The sequence below is a fragment of the Nyctibius grandis genome, chromosome 2 (assembly GCF_013368605.1).
Source record: "Nyctibius grandis isolate bNycGra1 chromosome 2, bNycGra1.pri, whole genome shotgun sequence".
In the NCBI taxonomy this organism is placed as follows: Eukaryota; Metazoa; Chordata; class Aves; order Nyctibiiformes; family Nyctibiidae; genus Nyctibius; species Nyctibius grandis.
The window spans coordinates 5,278,172-5,303,615 of record NC_090659.1 but is presented as its reverse complement, the minus strand read 5'-3'; the positions used below and the strand labels follow the sequence as shown (position 1 = coordinate 5,303,615).

General features: G+C 44.6%; 1 protein-coding gene across 1 annotated transcript in view; it reads right to left on the bottom strand.

Moving 5' to 3' along the window:
- Nucleotides 1–25,444, bottom strand: part of PTGFRN (prostaglandin F2 receptor inhibitor) — an 80,887-nt gene that overhangs the window by 12,835 nt on the left and 42,608 nt on the right. Inside the window, exons 4-7 of the mRNA XM_068423337.1 lie at nucleotides 24,989–25,372; nucleotides 20,266–20,691; nucleotides 11,290–11,709; nucleotides 189–296 (exon numbers count right to left, since the gene is read on the bottom strand). Of these exons, the coding sequence (XP_068279438.1) occupies nucleotides 189–296; nucleotides 11,290–11,709; nucleotides 20,266–20,691; nucleotides 24,989–25,372 (1,338 nt within the window). The remainder of the gene's footprint in view (nucleotides 1–188; nucleotides 297–11,289; nucleotides 11,710–20,265; nucleotides 20,692–24,988; nucleotides 25,373–25,444) is intronic.

The following is a 25,444-nucleotide window of genomic DNA, read 5'->3' as shown; positions in this document are numbered from 1 at the left end:
AAAACTTTCTTTTAAATTGGGCTGTGTAAAACAAACATGATCTCCTCTATTTATCTAGTTCTACAGGATTTTCAATGCTGGTTCTCAATCCTCCAGCCTCACTGAAAGGACATAGGGTTGTGACTGCTGGTATTATTCTGTCTGGTGGAAACAAATGAGTTACAAGTAAAAAAACTTTGCCAAAATACCTGGCTCAAGTGCCATTCCTTCCGTTGTGACAATACACAGCAAATCTGCCAGCTCACCCTGGTAAACCGTCGGGTTGTCAGAATGCACCGAGACATTAAACACAGGACCTAGAAAAGAGTAACCACCGTTATTCATGACAGGCTTTTCTTCAGTGTCCAAAACCTTTCTTGCATGTTTTTGAAGTATTCTCTGCTAGTTTGTGGAGACAGAGCTCTGAAGCAGGGATAAGCAATCATGTAAATTTTCACAAAATAGTTATCCTTTTTTAACCATTAATTCCTGCACTAAGACAAAGTACCCAAACTGCCAGACCTTTCACCCAACACAGAGGCTGCTGCCCAAGTCTGCCTTCTACTGCCCCGCACAAAAGGAGCTGGTCTTCCACTGATGACTCCTCCAAGAGCACAAGGGTTCAGGCCTTCAGGCTAATCCAGCGTGGATCTTTTTGTCTGAGGCTGTCAATAGGAATTCAAGTTAGAGCAAACCAGCATTTTAACAATACAGATGGTTCTGCTACAGAACTGAAACACAGACAATACAAGAAGTGCATCTCATAACACTTTTCTGTGGGTTTTCCTTCACACTCTGCCACAGATAGCTTCTTCTGTAGAAGATGTCTCAAAGCCCAAGGGTACAGTAACTCCTTCAGTTGCAAAGTGGTGATGATACTGATGGAAACCATGAGGCTGCTGTGAAATGCTCAGACACCATGACAACATGTGGTGTTCGACTTCTGAGGTACATAAGCTAAAAAACAAAACTACCCCAAATTTTGACAACAACTACATCTCTGGTGCAAAATTAAGGAAACCACAACTCCTTAGATATGCCAGCATTGCTAGTACTCTCTGTTTCACAGGGCAGAAACTGAAGTGTGTCAAAATACCCTTAGTGATTTCTCTACTAAACAAGTCGAAGGAGACAAGTAGGAGGAAAGCTGATGCTAATGGTGGCCTCTGGGATGGCTTTGGGGAAAGGGGTCAGGGAACCCAAGAAGGAACTTGGGACTCAGATTAAGAAATAATCCTTTTTACCCTCCCTGGACTCCATTAGCTGCTATCATTACCTGGCTCTGGGACAGCAGCAGCAACAACAAGCATAGGAGGGTGGTTTGGGAGGAAAAAAAAAGCTGTTGGAAGATTTGCTCTCCTCCACTTTTACACTCTACTGTTTTAGTACAGGAACTGTAAATTTCAAATCCACTGAAGATCAGTGGCAAACAATGCTTTTGATGGAGAACATTTAAGGAAATCATCCAAGACAACCCACTTGTCCCTTGCCCTCCCAACAGGTTTCTGTGTGAAGCTATGCTGATAACTCACCACACTGCACACACTTACCACATCACTTCCAAACTGAGGTTCTGGAAAGAAATTTGGATGTGCCATGAAGCTAGAGCTCTCATTTCTGGTTAAACTATTCTAGGCTTCAAGGGCCTGGCTTGTTTTGGTCAGCAGAGATTACACAGCACACTAAGAAATGAATTCCAATTACAATGCAATAATTGCTTCTGTGGCTTCCAAAATTCCCCCCACAATTTCCACTGGGCACAATGTGCTGCTCTTTGTTATACCACACATTTCTTACAGCCCTCTTCTCTGCCCCAGAAGTACTTGTACTTTGTTCACAAGGGCAGTATGTAGACATATAAACCCAGAGGTTTGTACCCATTTTGACACTAGAACTCCTCTCTATTTAAAATTAAGATCGCAAGTTACTCCACCAAGCAAGGTTAAAAGGGTGGTAGACATGCAATAGAGGTTACATGTGGACTACCAGCCAAGACTCCTACATGCTTAGGCTAGAACATGTTTAAGAAAATAAGAGACCCAGAACGCTTTGAAGTTGAGCTGTTTAGGTAGTGACTTCACGAGCAGGCTGCAGCCCTAACTTAAGCTCAACATGATGGCATCCTTTTCTGGGGAAACGGAGAGAGGTTAATCCAACTGCTTCCTCAGCCTCTATCCAAACTCTTTCTATGCGAATTCAGTTTGTTTCCTGACATTCACACACACACACACCCCAACCATATTCCCCTTGCAGTCTATTTGATTATTCGTCTTCAGATAAACCAAGATATTTTCCATCATTTTCTTTGGAGTTGTGCAGACAGGAGTTCAAGGTCATAGGGCACTAAAGGCAGCATGGACCAGGGCATTCCACCCAACTGTAACCAAAAAATTCTCAAGCTGTGTATGAACTGTCACAGCAACAGAAAAAGATACTGTCAAAATCTGCCAGGAACATCCCTGCATGCCCAGCACATACCCTCTCCTGCACTGATCAAAGGCAAAAGAGCACCATAATGATCCTGGTACTGTCTATAGGTCGGGGTCTATCTATAGGTCCCAGCAGCCAGTGAGCTGACATCATGTCAGGAATATGGGGCATGCTCTACTCCAGCAAATGCTCTGTCTTGGCTAGATGCTGGCAGGGATTGAACTGCATGATCCCAGCTTTGTCAGGCTAAGAGGATGGGCTGCCTTACCCCTGCCCTGGCAGGGTAAACAAGGAAGGCCAGAGGGTACATATAGACAGGACTTTTCAGGCCTTATTTCTAGGCTGAAAGTCCAGGCATCTCCCGCATTCAACAGACACTGGCTTCAGACCCTGGCATGCCAACAAACCAGTAACGCAGAGTGGAGTCTGCGCACTCCTGGCCATTGAATTTCACAAGGGTAAAAACTCAGCTTGTTTGGTCACTCAGCCAGGCAAGGCCATGTATCATGGTAATGCAGCACTTCCTACATACTCTTCAGTTCTGGGTCCCCAAGCGCATCTCTACAGTGCCTCCCACATGAAGAGTCAAAGCTTCCTAGGCAGTAAGACGACTGCTAGGCAGTAGCTGCTCTGTCATTTTATGATCGTGCTTCCCCTTGGTAAGCTACAGTTATTTCCCCTTGGTTATTTCCCTACTAGGGTACATCTCCTGCAAATTACCATCTGTACCTTCAGGGAAAAATCACTGTCCTGTGTTATAAGAACTGGATTTCAACAGAGTCGAGAGATGTGTCAGGGGTTGTGCTCTTCCCTCTCCAGCTGAAGAAGGAAAACAATTATTTTTTATTTTTTAAAAAATAAGCAAGCTTCATCACAGTGAAAGCTTCTTAGTTCAGTCTTGAAAACTGTGTGGTTGCAACTTTCTAGGAGAAGCATCTCTCTTCTTTGGAAGTATATCAGGCCTTCTGTCCACATGCCCCATGCCCTGGGCCTCAGGCATGAAAGGACAGAATAAAGCATCTTCATAGATTCCTCCCCACAGCCCCAAAACCTGAAAAGGCAGGAGGCTGTTTTCAACAGAGACCCATGAGCCCTGAGCTGGACCACAAAGACCATTTAATCCCCTACCCTCCACCACAAGGTACACTTGAGTCAGAGTTGTAGTCACTACACAGCCTGGGAAAGACTCACAGAAGCTGACAATGTGGCTCTAATTCCTCATTAAAAGTCACCTGCATGCTGCCCTTCTCTATAGAAGGGTTCTGGTCTTGTTTCATTTTATTCTAAAAAACCCAACTGACCAGTGCTTTTAACCTGATTATAACTTGCCTGATTTATGTCCCCAGCTTAAATAATTTACTCTAGCTTCAGCTCAACCTGTCTGGCAACAGGATGAGAAGCAGGAATGAGCTGCATGCCGATCTCAAACAAAAGCAGCAGCAAACCAGTGTCTGTTAGCGGGTTACAAGCAAAACCATCACCTTATCTAACTGGACACCTGCTTTACTGCAGGCTCAAGAAAAGCAGCTGGGCAAAAAACAGGACCAAAGCAAACATGAGATGCTTCCAGACACATTTTCAAGGCTCCTGAGGACCTCCCAAGAGGTCAAACATGTGCTACAAAGATCTTCTGCAAGGTGTCCATCCTGTTGGGGTTTTTTTTCCCCATTACCATCACACCGCAGTATTCAAGAGGCCCTGGGTCTAGACTCCACCAAGCAGAGCCTGGCACACAAAACCCAGGTGCTTTTCTTAAGTTTTTACCCTCCAAGACAAAAAAAAAAACAACAAACCCTCAACCCCAAGCTTACAGATGCAGGCATGTGGTAACAGGCAACTCCCAGCAGATGACACCAATTATCAGGGTCTCAGCATTGCCATGCTCAAGCACTTGCAGTGTCACAGGAAGGGTTGGGCAGGTGACATGAACTCTCCTTCCACGAGATCCGAGTTCATGCTACATTAACACTGAGAAAAATAGAACTCTACAGATAACAGATGATGTGGCTTTGCTCACCTTGCCACCTGTATTTAACAGTTTGAAATGCTGTTATTGGCACCTACTGGTCACTCAGGAGAATAAACAAACCAGTATTTAGTTTCAATTGCAGGGTTGACCAAGAATGACCTGTAAAGCTCATCAAGAATAAAGCAAAGTTAAGTGTAGGAAAGCTGCTCAGGAGTTTGAAAGCTAAGAAATAATTGGATTTTAATAACTTCAAGTTTGAAAATAAGTGTCATGCCCTCAGCTAATTCAGAAACTAAAGAGCACAGATTTACAAAACAAACCAGTATTCCCAATTCTAAGAGCTAAGCATCCCCCTTCCCCTAAATTGCTGTATTCTGCTGAGACTTTTGATTTAAACTAAGCCAAAATCTCCATTTCTCACTATAGTAAGGCCATATGTAAGCTTAGATACGTTTTCTTCTTTAGTAAAGTAATAATTTTACATTAAAAAGCATCTGCAGTCAAGATAAGAATAAAGAGCATTTCTTGACTTCTGAATGGTTGAAAAACACTATATAATTTTAAACACAAAGCTAAGAAACTGAGGTTAGGAGTTCACTGGTACAAATCTAGATGTGCTTAAAGAGAAACCAAGTTCCAGGATCAGGACCTGTTTGGTGTAATTTCTTCCGAATGTCATCTTTTATGGCAGATCTCATTGCTCAAACCATTGATTTCATGCAACCCAGGAAGGAAACTCCAGGATCCAAATCTTACAGTGACATAGCTTTCAGCTAAAGTGTATTGCAAACTCTTCCATGTATGTAAATGAAAGGAAAAAGTGTTTATAAGCTGCACCAAATTCGGTTTAGTACTTTGTGCTCAATCAGATTCACACTGAACAGGCTGCAGGGCGGAAAGGAGGAGTTCAAGTTTACGGAGTTAATTTACTCTGCTTTAGAATTTACATATTGGAGAAAAATAAAAAATCCTGAGCTCTATTTACATAATGTCACCCCATTCTCCCCGCTTTCCTTCCCTGCTCAGCAATCCAAACACCTTAAATCTGCAAGAAAAAGAAGGGAAAATAACCAAAAGCCAGTTAACATCTAGATTTACAACAGAAGAGATCCCAATTACCTAGGCCCTAGGTGACATTTTGACCTTTTCTTTATCATTTTAGCTAGTACTTCTCTGCAAAAATAAGGTATAGTCTCCCCACAGACATGAGTTACCTTTATTTTCCAGACAAGTAAAGCAGGGCAGAGAAAGGTCAAGTAACCTGACTGCCAACAGAGATCCAGAGCAGGCCGCTCCATCCAAGAAGCCTGTGCCCAGTCCATTACCCAGCAGGGAGCCCGCAGTCGCTGCATGCAGCTTCCCTACTCACAATCAGCCGGCACCACGGACCACAACGCGGAAAAAACTTGATGCAACCCACAAGTTCTCCGTCTTCCAAAATATTACTCAGATCTGCCCTGGCACCAAATCATCCACCCTTGAATGGAGAATCCCATGACCTGCCTTTCTCCAGATAATGAGCTCCTTCACCCACACCATTCCAGTCCCCTGCCCTCTCCCTGCTTCTTCATGGAGCTGTTCCCTAACAAGTTCTACCCCAAGCCTCATAACAGCCGTTACTGGAAGAAGCCCCAAGTAGTTTAGCCTGTGGTTTCTACTTCCAGCTACAAATTAATGCACACAGGCACAAAGGCACACAATGACAAAGCACGCTCCTGCCCATTAACAACGGCTGGAAATACCAGCCTTTCTTGCCAAAGAGTTTCTGCTGTATTGCTCTTCATTCATTTCCATGATTAAGGTCTCTTTCCTTTAAGAATCTTTCTGTTCTCCTTTCTTGACACTGAGTGTCTCTTGGGGTCATTGCAGGGCATCATTTCATTTTAATTGCAAGTTCAACATCAATACTCAGCTCACATTTCAGCAGCTCTCGGTTTATCTCAGCTTCTTCCAAAGCAAATGGTAATACATTGCTGTGCAATGAGCTCACACGCAGACGTAACCCAGAGCTGAAGATGCTTCCCTTAAAGTTCTCTTTTATTTTTGCCTTTCCAGAATTTCTGCCCTCTGCTGAATGGCGCAGGGGGAAGCCAGCTCAGCACACAGCCAAGCTTCAAATGGTTCTCTCTCATAACATGCTTCTCAATGCAAGATTAAAAGCTTCCTTCTCCCCGCTTCCCTCAAGGGAAAGGAAAATAAGTCACTTCTGTGGAAATCCCTGTGAGTGTAGAGTGGGCAAAGACACTCTAAACACTAACCTGGGTTGCTGGGTTCAGGGTAAAAGGGATAGAAAATTAAAAGATGAATGCCAAAGAAGAATTTATGACACTAGGATAAACCAGGTGGATTTCACAGAGACCAGGTGCCTCAGCATTAAAAAAAAAACAGCTAGGTCAGCTGGAGCCATTTGAACCAGATACTGGTATAGACCTGCATCAGATAAGCACTCTGATCTCAAGCAAGCTCCCAGCTATTTGACTCCCCGCTTTGCTGGCCAGCTCAGCTAAGGCTGTGGGCAGAGGGGAGCACAAAAAAAAGACAGCCTCTCATCTGCTGCTCAGCCCTTGGAAGTGCAAAGGTATTGCCACTGGAGCAACACCTCCCGGCTACCAGAAGACAAGTGAGAGGTTTCAGATTGGGTGGACATGATCACAAGTCTTACAAGAAGCTGTCTTGATACACTGGCTTCAGAAGAACAGCAAGGAAGAGAAGACAGGTGTGTTCCAGGCTGAAAGAAAGGCTATGAACACATACATCATCCAATAGCTTAGGAGGAGAGAGGATGCTTTGAGTTTCAGCAGAGGTTATGCAATGAATTAAGAGAAAATTTCAAGACAAGCACCGGCAGCTACCCTTGTCCCTCGCATTGCCGGGCAACCTTTGAAAAAGAGATGGCAGAGCTTCAGTTCTAGACCAGGAAAACCAAAAAGAAGCACTGAAGAATATTAAAGTCTTCATATGGGACAGCTTCCCCATGCCCCCCAGACAAGCTTAGTCTGCTTACAGCTACTAGACATACAGCAGGCATTCATTTTACGAAAACAGTCTAGTGATCCATGTTATTCATAAGGCCAGACCAGAGGATTCACAAGATCTTCTCTGGTCTTAAAATATATCCAGCAGAGAACAATCTGCTATTGATTGAGTATTCGAAAACTAATGACCTACTAGGCTCCTCCTCACCACCACCACCACCCCCCAACTTCCAGTTTATATAATTCAGTGGACAAAATCCACATTTCATTTTTTAGTTCAGGAAGTTTCAGACTAATGCCTTTACATTAACATTTCGGATCGTGAACCAAATGGAATAAATACACCGCTCTGCAACAAGCAAGTGGAGAAAGAAGAGAGGAGGTCTCTGCTTGCAGCCAGCAAGTTCTGCCTTGAATGGAAAGAATCTCAGCAAGACGTTTTCCACAGATGTTCATGGAAAAACATTTCAGAGCACTGCCACATTTCAAGCCTATTGCGGCAGGAAACACTGAAGTTTCATGTGCGCAGTCCCCAGCTCATATATAAAAAGCTTACAGGCCTCCTGTTGTTCAGACAGATCACATTGCACAATGTGTATGCACGCTAAAAACCCCTCCTTGAAACATCACTCAACGCAGAGTTCTGGGAGGGAGTCAAACTGGAAGGAAGGATTTTCAACCCTAGCAAGCCTCCCCACCCCCTATCAAAAAGGAATCAATGAAAACAACCAAGAAAGAAATTCCTCCTGTGACTAAAAGCTTCACATAAACCCTTTAAGGGCTTCCTTCTGCTGATAATGCTGCTTCTGTATTGATCACCTCCCCACTTCATCCCTCATGATGCAAGCTGAAAAATGCTGTCAAAGTCCAAGCCTTCAAAGCGGGGAGGAGACTGGAATATCTCCCAGTTTTTGAAGTTGTATTGCCTTATTATATCCCCTCCCAACAGTCACAGTTAAAACGCCTTTCTGTTACACTTTGAGAACCCCAAAAGTCAGGAAAACTGTTAACGAGACAACTGCACTATTAGGGACATACACACTCATAAGCTACTCATCACCCACTTAACTCAGTGCTCCCCAGCTTTTAGTTACCTGCAGAGCTGCACGCCCCTCTGCTTCTTCTGACCCTTTCCTGTTAGTATCTTCCCTCCAGTTTTGGGGAGCCTCTTGTTCTCCCTAGAAACCACTAGCTACCTCAGCAGTTCTGCCTTTCACCACTCCCATGACGGAAAATCTGGCACCAACTTCTTTTTCTGAAGAGCAAGTTTGACAGCTGCCTGTACCACAGGATGCAAGACAAGGGCGTGATATCTGAGCTGTGCTTTTATAGCTGCTCCACAAAACTTTGCCATTTACCTCTGGCTTCCTGACTCAGGCACAGTTTGCATCAAGGACAGTACAACTCAGCAAACAAAACCAAAGTAACACACCCACAAAACATCTTCTGTCTTGTACACCTGATTTCAAATAATTTTCCAAATAATAATTCCACAGTTAGTCCATCCTAACTGTGCTCATCACATGTCCTCATCATGCCCAGAGATGAATGTCCAGCAAGGATATCTGAGTAACAACTGAAGGACACAAAGTTCATTCACCAATTGAAGGAAGGAAGGTATTTCAAGACAGATTTTGCTACGTGCCAAGATTATTTTGGGAAATAGCTCTCCAGTAAATTGTGTCTGGGATCTCATTTCTCTCTTCATTCTTTTGTAAAGAATGAAAGGCTGACAGGGCTTCAGGACCATCCCTCCTCCTGCTCCAGCCTTGCTACTGGAATTCACACATTCCCAGGGCAGTGCCACAGGCCGCCTCCCTTTCTTTGCTCTATGCACCAGAAATCCTATCTGGGTGAAGAGGCTGGGAGTAGGGAGTGACAGCAAAAAGAAGTCAAGACTGCAACATGCACAGTTTCCTCCCTTACATAGCTCACAGGTTTCCCTGTGAACCATGGATATTAATAGCATGCTGCCAAACTTTTTGGATGGGAGTTCAAAGTGACATAACGCAAGCAATGTTGGGAGAGTCACCAACCACCGCTTTTGTTCAGGAAAGCCTCCACATAAGAACTTGGAGGGGAGGGGTCTGGGACAGATTTCATTCTTGCTGGTTTCTTGCATCACCCCTTTGCAAATGCTGCTCTCCCACTGTGTCTGACCCAGATATCAAGACTAATAAGGCTAACACTATATGCCATTAAACCATCTTGAGAAGACAACAAATCTACAGCAATATTGAGCTGTGACAGCACAGCTCTAAGAGACATTTGGAACATGGGCAACTAACACAGAATCACAGAATCACAGAATCACAGAATCACAGAATCACAGAATCACAGAATCAACCAGGTTGGAAGAGACCTTTGGGATCATCGAGTCCAACCGTTGCCCTGACACCACCCTGTCAACTAGACCATGGCACTAAGTGCCATGTCCAGTCTTTTCTTAAACACATCCAGAGATGGTGACTCCACCACATCCCTGGGCAGCCCATTCCAATGCCTAATAACCGTTTCTGAAAAGAAACACATTATTTTCAGAACAGTAACTTACCAGAAAAGTAAACAAAAAGCTGACCAGAAATTACCTAGAAATGACTCAGCTCAATGTTTCTCTCAGTGTCCTCTCTCTGGCCGGCTTAGGTCAGGCTGCATCTTCGTTAGGGTTTGTATCAAGATGCTACATTCAAAGCTTCTTACAAAGTGATGTCCTCATTGCAAGGCTGTCCCCCCATGCTCAGCCCCTGTCCTCTTCCCAGTGTGCCTAATATCAGGAAGTTCAGTTTTCAGAAATCACCTTGTAGAGAACAATTACCTTAATTAGGATGCAACCACAAGTCAGGCTGCTTTTGCCTAGTCACAGACATCTTCTAAAAACCCTACAGCCTCACTATTATGAGCAGTATAACTCACATAGAGAACAAGGGATGTGAGGAGAGACCTTCTCCCAAGCTGTGCTTGCAAATAGGAATGGGGGAGTGCAGAAGGTTTGAGATAAAGCAGCTAACTAGAGAGCTCCAACATAGGACACACCTTTGGGCTACACCAAAATCTCTTTAGAACTGCTCAAGAAGTCACCAGCTTGGTTTATCAAATCATGAGATGAGCCCCTCACTCATAAGCACACCACCATTATAAAAACAACTCTGCAGTACTTCCCACCCACACAGCATGATAGGAAGTCAGTGTTAACATGCATCTCTCATGATCCAAACTAACCCTGTCCCACTCTCTCTCCCCCCAACAATATACCAGGACAGGCACTCTTCTCTAGAAGAATCTCAACAGGCCAACTATGTTACAGCTGAAGGTGAGGGTTTCAGCAAGGATGCAAGGAACAGGACGCACTTCTGATATTGAAATTTTTCCCAATTTGTGGAGCTTTGTAGTCCAGCCACAAGGGGCCTCTAAGGTCTTCCAGGGGCAGGATACACTTGCTGAGATGGCTGAAATGTTACCATTGCCTTGACCTGACCATTTTTCTGCAATTACATCAACAGAAAGGTGTGCTCAGGCAATTTAATGCTATGCTAATTGAGTCTGTTTTGGAACAGAAATCTAGTTTATATTAATGTTCTTCCAGAGCAGCCACTACCTAACAGCAATCTAGCGATAAATCTGGCAAATGTGGCAGCAGTTATTCCACACTGAGAACCAGCTCTGAGCCTGCAGGACCATAAAAGCCGCATTAGTAAAGAAAAACCCAGGGGTTATGATACAGTCGATTCATTAAACATCTTTCAATAATCAATAGCACAAAGGGCACAAGTACCATCAAAGGAGATGAGCAAAGCTCTCAGACATCATACCATTTGGAGACCCCTTCCATGTTCCAAAGAGCAGATATTTCCCAGAGACAGGGAAACCACTGGGAGCACGTCAAAGAACTCTCCCCCTTTCTGGCTTACACACACAGCTGCCAGATTCTATACTAACCTGACATCTGGAAGTCTATCTGGATAGGGTTGGATAAGCCATTCACTGCTTCACGCCACATGCCACCACCACCTGGAGACCAGGCAGTCACCACACAGCGATAGAGCCCAGCATCAGAAATCTGGGTCTGATACATCCTGTAGCGGAACTCATTCTCCTGGACCTTCTCCAGAACCACGCCATCCACACGAGTCTGGTCTGTCCAGTCTTCCAGCCGCACTACTGAATCCTGGTTCAAGGAGATGATGCGAGTGGTTCCATTAGGATTTGACTGATCCGTTAGTGGCTTCTCAGCTGTAATGAGGACAGAATACCGTGGCGTCTTGATGTTTTTTGAAGACACTTTGCATGTCATCTCAAAGGTGTGGCCTGCTACAAAGAATGGCTTCAATTTCACTGCCTCCACTGTAAGCGTGTAATCTGAAGAGGGAAGGAAATAAGCAGCAAGAGAGGGGTTAATAAATATGTGCAGATATTTCTGCAGCACCTTTCAATCTAGAAGATTACAAATAAGTACTTTTTTTTTTTGAGAGACAATCCAAGCACATTTATATAAACACATATGGACATCCCAGAATGCTACTCAACAGCGTACACACACCAGTTTGAGTCAAGATGCAAGGATTCAAACGAACACCAAATACTGAACAGATAATGCAATACACAGGTCATAGCGTGACAGGACCTCCAGGACTTTTCATTCAGGAGTAAAGATATTAGTCAGACAAGACTCAGAGTCCCAGTTTTACACTGGATCTGGCAGAGCACCCTCAGCAACAGGGTACAAGGACAGTCCTGAAGTACTCACGACTAGTGACAAAAGCTGCCAGTAACTGAATTGGCAGCATTTAGCGTGGCTTCTTTTCTTTCCCTTGAAAATCCACCCAAACAGCAAGCCAGACACATTCAGCTGACCTTCCAAGATCAGTTGAAATTGCATGACAGAAAAGTTGGTGGTTGGTGGTAACAGGAGAAGTCTCCATCCCCAGCATTCCCGTACACACACCCCAGTGTTGAAAGAGTTTGGTATACCTCTGCCTCCATGTGTGCTCTTTTCCCTTCTCACACATTCACCTGAGAACAAGCCTACTAGAAGCCTTGATGTTTCCCAACAGCCCATTTGGCATCAAGACCGCCAGCAACACTTACTGCTCAGTTTCCTTTCTTCAGCATTCTCCAAGTCTGCCAGCTCCTCAATCCCAAGAATCCCTTAATTACAGGGCTTGGGAAAATTATACCTCTAGGAGCACAGCCCCAAGACACAAAAAAATACAAACTGATAATAAGAAGCTGAGAAAATGAGGAGCGACTGAAATCAGAACCAGGTAAAAGGAAAGGGAGTTGCTAGTTTCCTGGCACTGTGATGAAGAGACATCCCCCACACTCAGGTTCTTCCTAAGGAAAGGGTGCTGGGGCAGAACACACAGCTTACAGCTCCTTCCCAAAGTAGCAGTATTGCAAGAATTCAGCCAGTCCAACTTTCTGGACTTACTTTGCTGCAGCATGTTCTCCCTTCCACCCCCCTTATAAAAAACATCTGTAGATAGGTTTGAAAAAAAAAAAAACCTACACAGATCACCTTTATGCAAGGTGAAACTTCTCAGGAAAATGGAAATAAGCAATGGTGAGATTGTTACACGTTCCCCAAAACTGAACTAAATGCAGTAATATTTATGCCTTCTCCACAAGAGCAACAAGATACTTGTCAAGATTACATTTTGCAGTGTTTTGCCTTCAAGCAGCAGTTTTCACAATGAGTAAACACAGCCCACAAGATGAGAAACCCAGTATGACAACTTCAAATCAGTCCTGTATAAAGCAGATCACAGTACAAAGCTATATCAAGAACCAGCGGGAGCGGGGAAGGCTGAGCTGCTTCTTGTGGTCTAGCTGAGCACAGAATTACTTGATCCTCCACACCAAACCCCCCCCGACACACTTCCACCCGCTAAGCAAGTGGGAATACAAGAGTTGCATATTCAGGCACTCAGGGTACAATCACAACTGAAGCTGCACACACAGAGTCATTTTCTGCTCCCTTGGGCAAGAACTCATCATGCATCTGATGCTAGACTTCAAATCCATTTTTTTCCTCATTCTGTGTCCATAAGATTCTGATATCTTATAAGTTGGGGACAGACCTGTTGGAGACCAGCGTAGGGGAAAGGGACCTGGGGGTCCTAGTGGACAGCAGGATGACCATGAGCCAGCAATGTGCCCTCGTGGCCAAGAAGGCCAATGGCATCCTGGGGTGGATTAGAAGGGGTGTGGTTAGCAGGTCAAGAGAGGTTCTCCTCCCCCTCTACTCTGCCCTGGTGAGGCCGCATCTGGAATATTGTGTCCAGTTCTGGGCCCCTCAGTTCAAGAAGGACAGGGAACTGCTAGAGAGAGTCCAGCGCAGAGCCACGAAGATGATTAAGGGGGTGGAACATCTCCCTTATGAGGAGAGGCTGAGGGAGCTGGGTCTCTTTAGCTTGGAGAAGAGGAGACTGAGGGGTGACCTCATTAACGTTTATAAATATGTAAAGGGCAAGTGTCATGAGGATGGAGCCAGGCTCTTCTCAGTGACATCCATTGACAGGACAAGGGGCAATGGGTGCAAGCTGGAACACAGGAGGTTCCACATAAATATGAGGAAAAACTTCTTTACGGTGAGGGTGACCGAACACTGGCACAGGCTGCCCAGAGAGGTTGTGGAGTCTCCTTCTCTGGAGACATTCAAAACCCGCCTGGACGCGTTCCTGTGTGATATGGTCTAGGCAATCCTGCTCCGGCAGGGGACTGGACTAGATGATCTTTTGAGGTCCCTTCTAATCCCTAACATTCTGTGATTCTGTGATATCACCCTCTTCATAAGGTTGCAGCATGTAGGAGTCCAGCACAGACCAGCTTGCCACATACTTTAGGAATCTAGTAGACAATTACATTTTTGCCCCAAAAGCAGAAGCACAAACAGCTAGCTGTACTTCTCTGCCACATTTTGCTGCTTTCTATGCCTTGTGAGGAGGCCCTGGGCAAAAACCCCTCCTGATGCAAGTGTTCTTTGTGCTGTTGATCTTCACGTCAGAGCAGTGGGTCCTAGACACCAAAAAAGAAATCTTGCATTTGGTCTCTCATACATGTACTTAAGCCAAATACCTTCACATTATCAGAGCAGTCCAGATGCAGCTGAGAAGAGATGACTCTCCCTACTATCTGGGCTCCAAATGCCTTACTTCAACTATTCCCTGAGCCACAGGTCAGGCAGCTGTACACAGAGGAGTGTCTTGTCCCCAGTAAGGACAGAGCAAACTTTGTTCCTAGACATCCTTTCTTTACTTTCCATTTGAGACAACAGAAAATGCTGCTTTTAACAATTATTTTTGCTAAACAAAAGGAGAAAGGAGTGGTGGTAGCATGGGACTGCAGCAGAAATGTCATCTGCAGAGTTTGTGGAAGTGAACATCTGAGGCCCAGAGATGCTGCTGGAGAACAGTGGTAGAATTCAAAAGGGTTAGAAATTAGGATGATCAACAGAGAACAGGAAGATATATTCTTACAAAAGTCCTTTCAAAGGATTTTTCTACCTTTTAAAACCCCAAAATTCCTTAGGTTGGATGAATACAGAAGGCAGAGGCACCTCCTCTTATGTGAGACCATAAGAAATACAGACAAGAATAGAGAAGGGGACACAAAAACCAGCACATATAGGTGCTGAATGCTTCTTGGTGTAACAAAGTCAAAAAGGATCAAAGGAACATTTCTGAATCTGCAATAATATCAGAGACCTGCATAAGGAATAAAGTAAAACAAAACAAAACAAAAAAGCCCCATATCCTATCAACTAGAAAAGCCTGGATCGCTATTCTGAACAGTACAGTTCTGTGCCAAAATTGTTCTCCTTCAGCAGCAGCAGACAAAATGTAATTAGCACTCCATCACCCCCACCTAGAAAAGCATGTAGTTGTCTCTGCGTGTAACAGCGCACGTTATGGGAAAGAGAAGAAACCAAAGATTTGGCACTTAGGTTAGAAATAACAGTAATCTGCAAGAAAAGTTAAGTGGGAAAGGAAAGTTTCTTCATGTTTCTTGTGTTCACAGAAATTACTCATCAGATTTTATAGCACAAGATGGGCTAGAGAGGTCAAAGAACATTTTCTTCCAAGAACTGCATCCTAAAATCTCATTTCTAATCTTCCAGGAATTGCCAAGGAGGCAATGTCTTGACCACCACCCTGCACGCTTGTGCCTCCATACACATATCTGCAATCCCATGCAGAGTCTCACCTCCTTGTAATGAATGAAAGGCACGATAAAACACACCCTGGTCGGTCATATACAGGAGGCTGCAATCGGCAGAGTTTGTGTTGGAAAATGGTATGGAAAGAGATCCTAAGTAAACCATACCCAAAGCTTATAACCAGTTTGGGCACTACTCCAAGACAGAGGGCTAGCAGCAGAAGAAATCCTAGCCAAATGATTCAGATAAAATTTGAGTAATAAACTGTACTTTGGAGCCTGGCAGTGCATGCCTCTGCCTTCCATCACTGGCCACTCCAAGTGGTTAAGCCACACTATAATTCTCTTGCTCTCTGCCACAAAGTGCGTGCTCAGGTTCAAGAGTACTTCCTGGGTAGTGACCAAAAAGGGTTTTCACCTAATCTAAACCAGTCAAATTGCTAGAGAAGCCTAACAGCTACAAGGGCGAGGAGACTTTAGGAAACAGCAAACACCTTCTCTGCACTCCACTGACTCCGGTTGGAAAAGCAGCACGATGGCCACGGCTAACAGTAACCTCAGAGCCCAACCTCTCGTCAGCAGCCTCAAGCAACGCCGTCTCGATGTTCATAAAGGCTTCTTCATCCCCCAGTGCACTAGCTAGATTGCAAGTACAGGGAATGCAACAGACATTAAGGTAATGACAGCTTCGCCTTCGTAGGAGAAGGAGACTATACAACACCCTGAGGTACAATTGCAGCCCCAGCAACTCCCATACCAAGAGCTCTGAAAACACAGCAGGCACACTAAGGCCCGCACCACAGCCCCAGAAGTGCAGATACAACGCGACAGCTCTCCCCACTGCTGCACGCACACCAGATCACCCTCCCTGGCCTGCTCCCACAGAATCACACAGAATCAACCAGGTTGGAAGAGACCTCTGGGATCATCAAGTCCAACCATTGTCCTGACACCACCATGTCAACTAGACCATGGCACTAAGTGCCATGTCCAGGCTTTTCTTAAACACATCCAGAGATGGTGACTCCACCACCTCCCTGGGCAGCCCCTTCCAATGGCTAATGACCCTTTCTGAAAAGAAATTCTTCCTAATGTCCAACCTGAACCTCCCCTGGCAAAGCTTGAGGCTGTGTCCTCTTGTCCTACCGCTAGTTGCCCGGGAGAAGAGGCCGACTCCCACTCCACTACAACCTCCCTTCAGGTAGTTGTAGACTGCAATAAGGTCACCTCGGAGCCTCCTCTTCTCCAGGCTAAACAACCCCAGCTCCCTCAGCCGCTCCTCGTAGGTCACACCCTCCAGACCCTTCACCAGCTTGGTCGCCCTCCTCTGGACTCGCTCCCCAGCCAAGCAAAGAGCATAGACACTTCACCCTCACACAGCCATGGGCACGAGGAGCCCAGCCACCCCTGACTGGGGCTTGTACACACCTAACTTCATGCATTTTCTTGACCCTACACCCAAACTGGCCCGTACACCTGGCAGCTTGGTGCCATGGGTATGGGGAATTTCTTTGCTCAGGAGGAACTGCATGTCTGTACTATGCAGTGTCTACGATACACTAGATATGGTAAAGACAAGTGGGTGGCAGAAATATCACCTGTTCTCTATTTGCAGGACTTTCAGAAAGATTGAGATGCTCTTTCTCCCAATTACATGTGATGGGAGGGCCTGGGCAAGCATTTAGGACAAGCCACATTATGCTAAATACATTATTTTGTAAATTAAAGACAGAAGTATTAACAAAACCCCAAATAATAGTACTTTTATGATTTGAAATTTCAGTTAAAAGATAATGTTCTCTTTTGCAAAGAATTCCATGCAGATCAGTGTTGACAACACTGGCTTAGGAAACAAGCACCAATTCTACATTCCACTGCAAACAGCAACTGTGTTTTAAATATAAGCAGTACTCACACTCAAATTAAAAAGTAAAATTATCTTTTAAATGATCAAACTTTTTTCTAGGTTGAAAATCATCTACAGAGCCAGTCAAAAAAGGTTTCCTCCCTTCCTTTAGCGCTTTTTACTGATTGTTGGGTTTTGCTTATTTAGAGTACGAATTCCAATGTAATTGATGCTTTTCATTTTTGAGGTGAGATAAAGATGATTTCTTTGTCACCTTGGCAGGGGAGAGGGGAGGAGAGAGAGGGGAAGAAATAAATCAGGCAGACCGTGTCAAAACCAGCGATGATCTCTGATAGCGATTGGCTGCGTTTGCAAAGCTGAGTAAGCAGAAAGACTTGTGAGCATTATTGGTCCCAACAGAACAAAACAGAAAAAGAAGATAAAAAACCTCAAGTTAAAGTGGGCAAACATAGAATTTATTATACAACACACACAAAAAGGACTTCGACATCTTCACGTGATGCTTACATTTCAAGCAAAGGCTTCCTTATCCTGAACAACCCTCTGTGCTGACTGACCCGCAGACACAACACAAAACAATTTCTCCTTTCTCAAAAACTCAGAACAACCTTTTCCAAAGTGGGGTTTCTCCAAAGTCCTCCCCCCTCCAAGCACTGCTCCGAAGTTAACGCAGACGATGCAAGTAATGAAATAATTGGAAGAAAAGCCTCTATGTAGGCACAAGCTATCCAAGGAAGAGGCAAATTTCTGTTGTCTCCTTAGGCAAACACGTGGGAGCCTGGCTGCTGGCTTTTATAAGCACTGGGAGCAGTTAGGGACTCAAATCACCAGAGATACTTGTCAAAACAACAGTCAGAGAGCAGAGGCAGCAGCAGATTAACTCCTTCGTAGTTGCTGGCTACAGCATTGGGCTCCCAGCTGAGTCTGGAGCTCACACGAATAGGTTATGGCAGGGGACAGGGCACGCAGAGAAAGGCATCTGGGGATACACTGCTGAAAGAGCATAGCGGGGGCGCATGAGGGGTGGAAGGGGAGGAGGGGAAATCAAACCTATACATTGCCTCCCCCTCCTTATACGTATATAACATGCTTTTTCAGGAGGAGAAGGTGTCTGCTGGAGAGCTCACTTTCACATCATAAATCCCCAACTGCAAGTTTTGCCAACAAAATGTACTTTTCAGCATGGGGACTATAACATTTACATTTGTGTTGCTAAATTAGCAGAGTTTTTGGAATAAAACCAGAAACAAGGGAATGTTCACACCTGTCACCGTTTGTTTTCCCTCAGAAATGTCAACACAGGCTGAGACTTTTCAACTCCAGCTGGTCTCTCTAGCTGCTCCGAAGGCGATGATCCATTACGTGTGCATGCACATAAACACGCACTCCGTGTTGTGGCATAACAACTGAACTAATTGTGACCTGCATTCAGCATTAATGAGATCTCATTCCTGCTGGAGAAGCCAGCTTCAGCGACAAAAATGACCTTTTCATGGACCACGCTTGGTCTGGGGACGAAGGGAGTACTGAGCAAGCAGCCCACCATTTCTCTCTCCACTGAAGCAGAATCACAGCAGAAGCTCTCCAATTCGCTGTTGAGGGATTATCCCTGAACAACTACACTGTTTTCAAACTGTCTCTCAAATACAGTTCTCTGCCTGTGGCTGCCCGAGCTAGACTGTTAAACAAATCTACCAGGATAAACGCAGCTTAGCTAAGCACAGATTTTTCCCATAAACGTGACATCCTAGGTTATCCTATTCCTTCTGTCCCTATCCAACAGACCCTCTTGCATGACCTCACACTTCAACCAAAACAGTATCATTCTACAGGACAGCCAGGATACATATACTCATTTTAAACCAGTGTTAAGTGATTCAGGTAACTCAATTTAGAGGCTCAGAGGTGACCTTATTGCAGTCTACAACTACCTGAAGGGAGGTTGTAGTGAAGTGGGAGTCGGCCTCTTCTCCCAGGCAACTAGCGATAGGACAAGAGGACACAGCCTCAAGCTTCACCAGGGGAGGTTCAGGTTGGACATTAGGAAGAATTTCTTTTCAGAAAGGGTTATTAGACATTGGAAGGGGCTGCCCAGGGAGGTGGTGGAGTCACCATCTCTGGATGTGTTTAAGAAAAGACTGGACATGGCACTTAGTGCCGTGGTCTAGTTGACAGGGTGGTGTCAGGGCAATGGTTGGACTCGATGATCCCAGAGGTCTCTTCCAACCTGGTTGATTCTGTGATTCTAAGTAATGCTCCCAGAGTCAGTTTAAATACTGACCAGGGCTAGTTCACTTCTGCCTGAAAAAGGCCCAGACCCAAGCAAATCACTGAATGACTTTCCTCTGCCACCCACTTATTTTTTTATACTCTGGTACTACTGTGCCCATGAACTTCTTCAGAAGTGCCTTCTAAACATGGACTTGTAGGAGACAGAAAAAAACCTCTCAAACTGGCAGACAGAGAGGACTTAAAGAGTGACATTCCTCTTTTAACCTCAAGACAACCCTGTTGCTAGCAGCAAGATGCATCCTAGAGAGACCAAAATACTCCAAGTCATGAAAGGGGGCAATGACCCCAGCATCACTGATGGATGCCACCGCTGCCACAATGACAGTTCAGCTCCTGGAAGTCTCAGTACAGTTTGATTGACGTATCTCTGCTTTGCACTTCCACTCCAAACTGTTGCATAAAACCGGTGAGTGCTGTTAAGTAGTTACTTCCTTCCACAAATAAAAGGCCTTTACACAAGGTATTAGTGTTTTTTCCTCTTTGTAACACAGAACCCCATTTCCAAAGACCATTAGCAGGCCTTCTGGCTGACGAGCCTACTCAAGAGAAAACTACCTCAGCTATCCAGGTCTTTCAGCAAATAGGTACAAGGTTCCTACCTTGTGTAGCCCAGAAAATGCTGACAGATGCAGAAGTCACATCTTTGCTCTTTACCCAGCTGTTGTTGCGGTGCCTACTCCACGCAGAGATGACACAGAAATAATCCCCTCTGTCACTTTCTGAAGTCCACTGGATCCGTAAACTGAAGGTGTCAACAGCCCTTTTAGAGAAGATTATTTCCCCATTCTGAATCCGCTCTCTGCTCCTGTCCCCAAGCAGCAGAGTCCAGTCTGCATCCATTGTGGCCAGGAGCTCCTCTGCCACCACATCATCACTGCGCAAGCGCTGCCTGTAGTACCAGGAAACTGTGAAGCGGATGTTTGCTTCGGTGTCTTGTGCGTTTGTGATCCTGCAGTTGAGCTCTGTGGGGTCATCTGAAAACTTGGGTGTTCTAGAGGCATTCAGAAACACCTCATAGTCTGGCTCTGCAGAAGAAACCCAGAAGAAAGAGATTAGAAGCTACAAGCAGAAGGGAGAATGTGCCAGAGCTCAGTAAGAGATACTGCTAACTTCTAACACCCAGTCTGTGAAAGCACCTGAGCTACAAGCCAAGTGCCAGAATATGCATTTTTCTTACATGACCTGGGGACTGGGAACTTGGACTCCAGCTCTCAGAATTGCACCAGTCCGACACAAGTACCCCTACGCCTGTATTTCCAAACAAGACCCTTCATTTCGTATGTCTAGAACAATCAGGACTAAGAGATCTCTTTGAGCAAAATTTAGGCCTGGGGCCAGGCCCTTCTTTAGGCCTGGCCCCAAGACCCCACCATGTGGGTTCAGTTTCAGCCCAGCCCATCACCTTTGGCACCTGTTCAGATGCCTGGGGCAGCCTGCAGCAACAGGAGACTGGTTATTCTCTAGCTGTGGACTGACCAGAGACATCCCATTTCCCCGATTTCTCTCCAGGATAAGAGGCCATTTCCCATCTTGAAATGCCTTCTTTTCCACACTTAAACCATCCCATCATGCCTCTGTGGTTTAAGAATGTTAAAAACCAACCTAAAAACCAAACCCCTCACCCACCCAGACACCAAAACCAGGGGGCATGGGTATCACCATCAGCACTGGCCACCAACAGCGGTGCACAGGAAATTTCAGCGGGCAGCATAATAAATACTAAGTAGGTTAAGAGTCGAAGATGGATAGATCAGAAGAGCCTCACAGTCTGAACAGAGAAGTACGTGCTGTGCAGCTCTGAGGCTGGAATACCTCAAGCTTGAAAAGGAGTGCCTGAAATTCACGGGTTAAGAAGGAGGCTGTTGTATTTAAATCTGAAATAGCTGGCTGTCCAAAGCCTAAAAGCGATAAGGCAGCCACATGACTATTTTCTCTCAGACTAGAGATAGTAAAGGAAAAAGATTACAGCGAGAACCTCACACCACAAAGGAAATACATATTTATTTACTAATGTTAGAATATTTTTTCTGTCTTGCTGCCTATTATAATTCAGAAAAAAGACTAGCTTTCCAGCTGTTCAGCCAACACTCATCACATGGCTTTTACATTGTAAGTGTATTCTGCGCTCTATATTTATTTCTTGCTTTATGTTTTACTTGGCATTTTGCCCTCCTAGAAACAATTAACCGAAGATATAATTGGGACAGAGAAGGCAATCTGAGGCGAAAACTTCGGCTTAACTCACCAATGAGTCAAGATAATAAAGCATCTTAATAGAACTGCTGCGCAAACTATGTGTGTTTGCTTTTTGGACTTCAGATGCAAAGGATAAAAACAATTGTATCAAGCAAGCTGGCTGCTGCTACGTCAGCTTGCAGGGAAGATATCTCACCATTAAGTGTTATGCATTCAGTGTCCTTGCATCTAGCAAGAACAAGGGTGTTAATACACACCAGACACTAGAGTATCTAGTGATATTGATGGTGAGTTTCTGAAGTGTTAGGTAACACACAAGCAGAAAAGTACCTACCACCAGCTTTCTGCGCATTTTCAGTGTAAGTAATGCAAAATCAAAACAAAATGCACAGAATTCCTCTGCTGCAACCAAGGCATAGATTATTAATGGTGGCCAAAACCCACTTTTGGTGTAAGTCCCCAGAGATCTTACAGCTACACTACTCTTCCTGTCTCATTCACAAAAGACTACTCTTCTCCAGGGCTTCATGATATATAGCTCACACTCTGCAATTTTCTTATCATTCCCCCTCGCCTCCCCTTCTCCCCCAAAAAAGAAGGCACTCAAGACCAATTAATATTTTCACAGCAACAAAGACTACAAAAGCAGAAACTCTTCTCTAGAAAGGAACACAAGAAGGGAAAAGCTGCAAGAAACTCGAGTTCTTAGAAAATAACTTCAGGTCTGGTTTATTTGCAGGCAGGGGAAGGACCACTAAGAAGGGAGTTTTGGCTTTGACGGCACCACTCCAGATAGGTGCTTCACCCTGACAGACACTCAACCAGAGGATTTAGAAAGAATAAAGGGCTGGCTGGATAAACCTCGTTCCTCTGCTCTGTCAGCTGTCAAAGAACAGCCTCACTGACAGTTCAATAACTTAATACTCCAGCAGCTCTTAACTTCCATTAAGGAGGAGGAGTTAGTGGATTCTGGATGCAGCTGAAAACCTCAAATGCTGAAAATTTATTCTACCAAGCATCTGCTGAAGAGCAGATTTTATTCTCTCCTGTTCCTAAATAATGCCAAATTGGAAGAGAAAGAGTAAGGAATAGTCCTACAGGTACAGGCACTGCGAGAGAGTACATGAGCATGCAGTGCACCTGTGCACACATGAACATGTGTGCATGCATGCACATGGACACACGTGGGGAAAGGAGGGAACACAAGTTAAATGTGTAATTTGAATGGCTGAATGAGGACACGAAATGAAGACACTCATCACTAGCACGCTTCTAGCATGCATTACAAGTGTACTTGGAAATGGCCACAGCTCAACTGCTCTGTACAATGCTAAAATGCAAAATTTAAAGTCATTGTCGCTGGGATTTAACCTTGTGACACAGCTAGTTATTTCTGAAAACCAGGCTTCAGAGAGCAGGCTCTCAATCTGCTGGTCTCATTCAGTACTTTTATGCTGGAGGAGCTCTGTCTTTGCAACTGGACAGTCCCACCAGTTTCTGTTGACAAGAGGCTCTGAGCAAGTACATTGAGAAGGTTCAGGCCCAGATACTCGCATCCAGTCAAAGCTAGGAACAAACAGCAAGTACTATAGCTCTGCCAGCTCTCCCCCAGCTCACGTCTGGGTTCATTCAGGCTTCCAACACAAGCAACACTTTGTGAATTTTAGCAGGTGCAGATACCTTACCTACAGCATCCTGCAACACCATCCTGAGTTTCATTCCTTCTAAATTGAAGCTATTCTTCCCTCAGGACTAAACTAGGAGATCGGATGGGTAGGCTGACATATCTAGACCTATCCCTAAAATGACAGGCTTTTTAAAGTTTTGTTGGAGTTTCATTTTTAGTATTTCTCCCAAGTAACTTTACTTCTAAGGATATTTGCATAAAGAGAGATCTCCAAAGCTTGAGTTCAGCTGGGATAATGCAAAGCAACACTTTTATGATCTGCAGCACGCATATGAGACAGTGGATCTCCAAAAGAGATTTGTCTTGGGAAATGGGAATAGGGAAAGATACTGTCAGCCTGCTCTTATAGGCCAGGCAGATCAGATAAGCCTGTTGAATCTCTTACTTACAGCTTCTGTTCCTCATTCAGTCAACAAGTCTTAAATGAACAACTGTTAAATACAGCTGCTTCTAACCAGCCCCTTGCAAAAAAACATGGACACTGACGGTATTAGAGCTGTAACAAGGGAAAACCACCAAGAACAACTGGGGGATAAAAGAAGGAGAGATTAAAGAGATCTTCTGTTTAAGTAGATTTTTCCGCCCCCACTGGTGAATTAAAAGAACTTGCTGCAGAAATGCTGAAGTAACGTACGGAAGCCACAACTTCAAGTGCACAAATAATCCTTTGATTGTCCAAAAGGCTAAAAATCCACTCATCTCTAGGATTAAATGTTGAAAAATGTACCACATTGAGTGGGATGTTACATACTGCAGGAAAATCTGTTTTAGTGGCCACTATTCTAATCAACTCTGCTAGCATTAAGATAGCACCAAGCCAGGTCTCCCTCACTCAGTCACACTGTTCAACAGCTATGTGACAGTCTCGGAAAATGGACTTGGTTGTTGATGGAGGAGAGTAAAGCAGTATAAAGCCATGTTCCATTCTAAAGCCATCAGTAGGATGTGGTGTCTCTCTAGTGATTAAAAGAACAAAACAAAAACCTAACAACTTTGAAAGCTATTAGAGTTCATTATGAAATTTCCATTATAAATAATTTTTATGGTATATGCCATAAAGATCAGGGGAAGCATCTGATATCACTGTGTTCAGTGCTCAAAGAGAATGGCTGACAACAGGGGCAGCTTCAGCCCCTTGAAAACAAGGCAGGCTTTTAAGTTCTAGTTCCCAATTCAGACTGTTCAATGACACCAGAAAGCGGAGTGCATGGGTAGGACAGGTGGTAAGATATCCTAAAACCCTATAATGTACAAATCCAAAACCCCATAGGATAGATCAGTAATTTTATATGTGAGAGAGATACCCTACATACAGATGATAGATGCAAATGAGAGAGAAACTTGCAGAGAAGAAATTCTGCAAGGTCCTCTCCCTTTTCTGATGGGACCAAGGAATGAGTGGTACATTACCCACGAAGTCTGAAAGCAGAATCACTCACCTAATGCTGTCACCACCACACCGACTGGTGCAGATGTCCTCTCCACCACCTTATGCCAGCTCCCGTTGTGCAGTGGTACCCAGACAGCTGCTTGGCAGAAGTAGTAGCCAGAGTCTTCCACATCCACATCACGCACCAACAGGCGATAGGAGTTCCTATCTACGTGGCTCAGGCTGATGAGAGTTGAATCACTGACAACAGAATCACGGTCCATGCTCAGCAAAACCTGAGCATCTGACAAGGTATCATCAGGTGACGGTGAAAAATACCACACCACCTCTGCCTGGAAAATACCACTCCTGTCTGTTGTGATGTTACATGTAAGATCCAGGGAGTCTCTTTCAGTCACTGACACGTTGCTTGTTGAGATGACCACATCTAGAGCTTAGAAATGAAGAGAGAAAAATGCAAACAAAAAATATATTTTTTTAAAGGAGTCTACTGTAAGTTATCCAG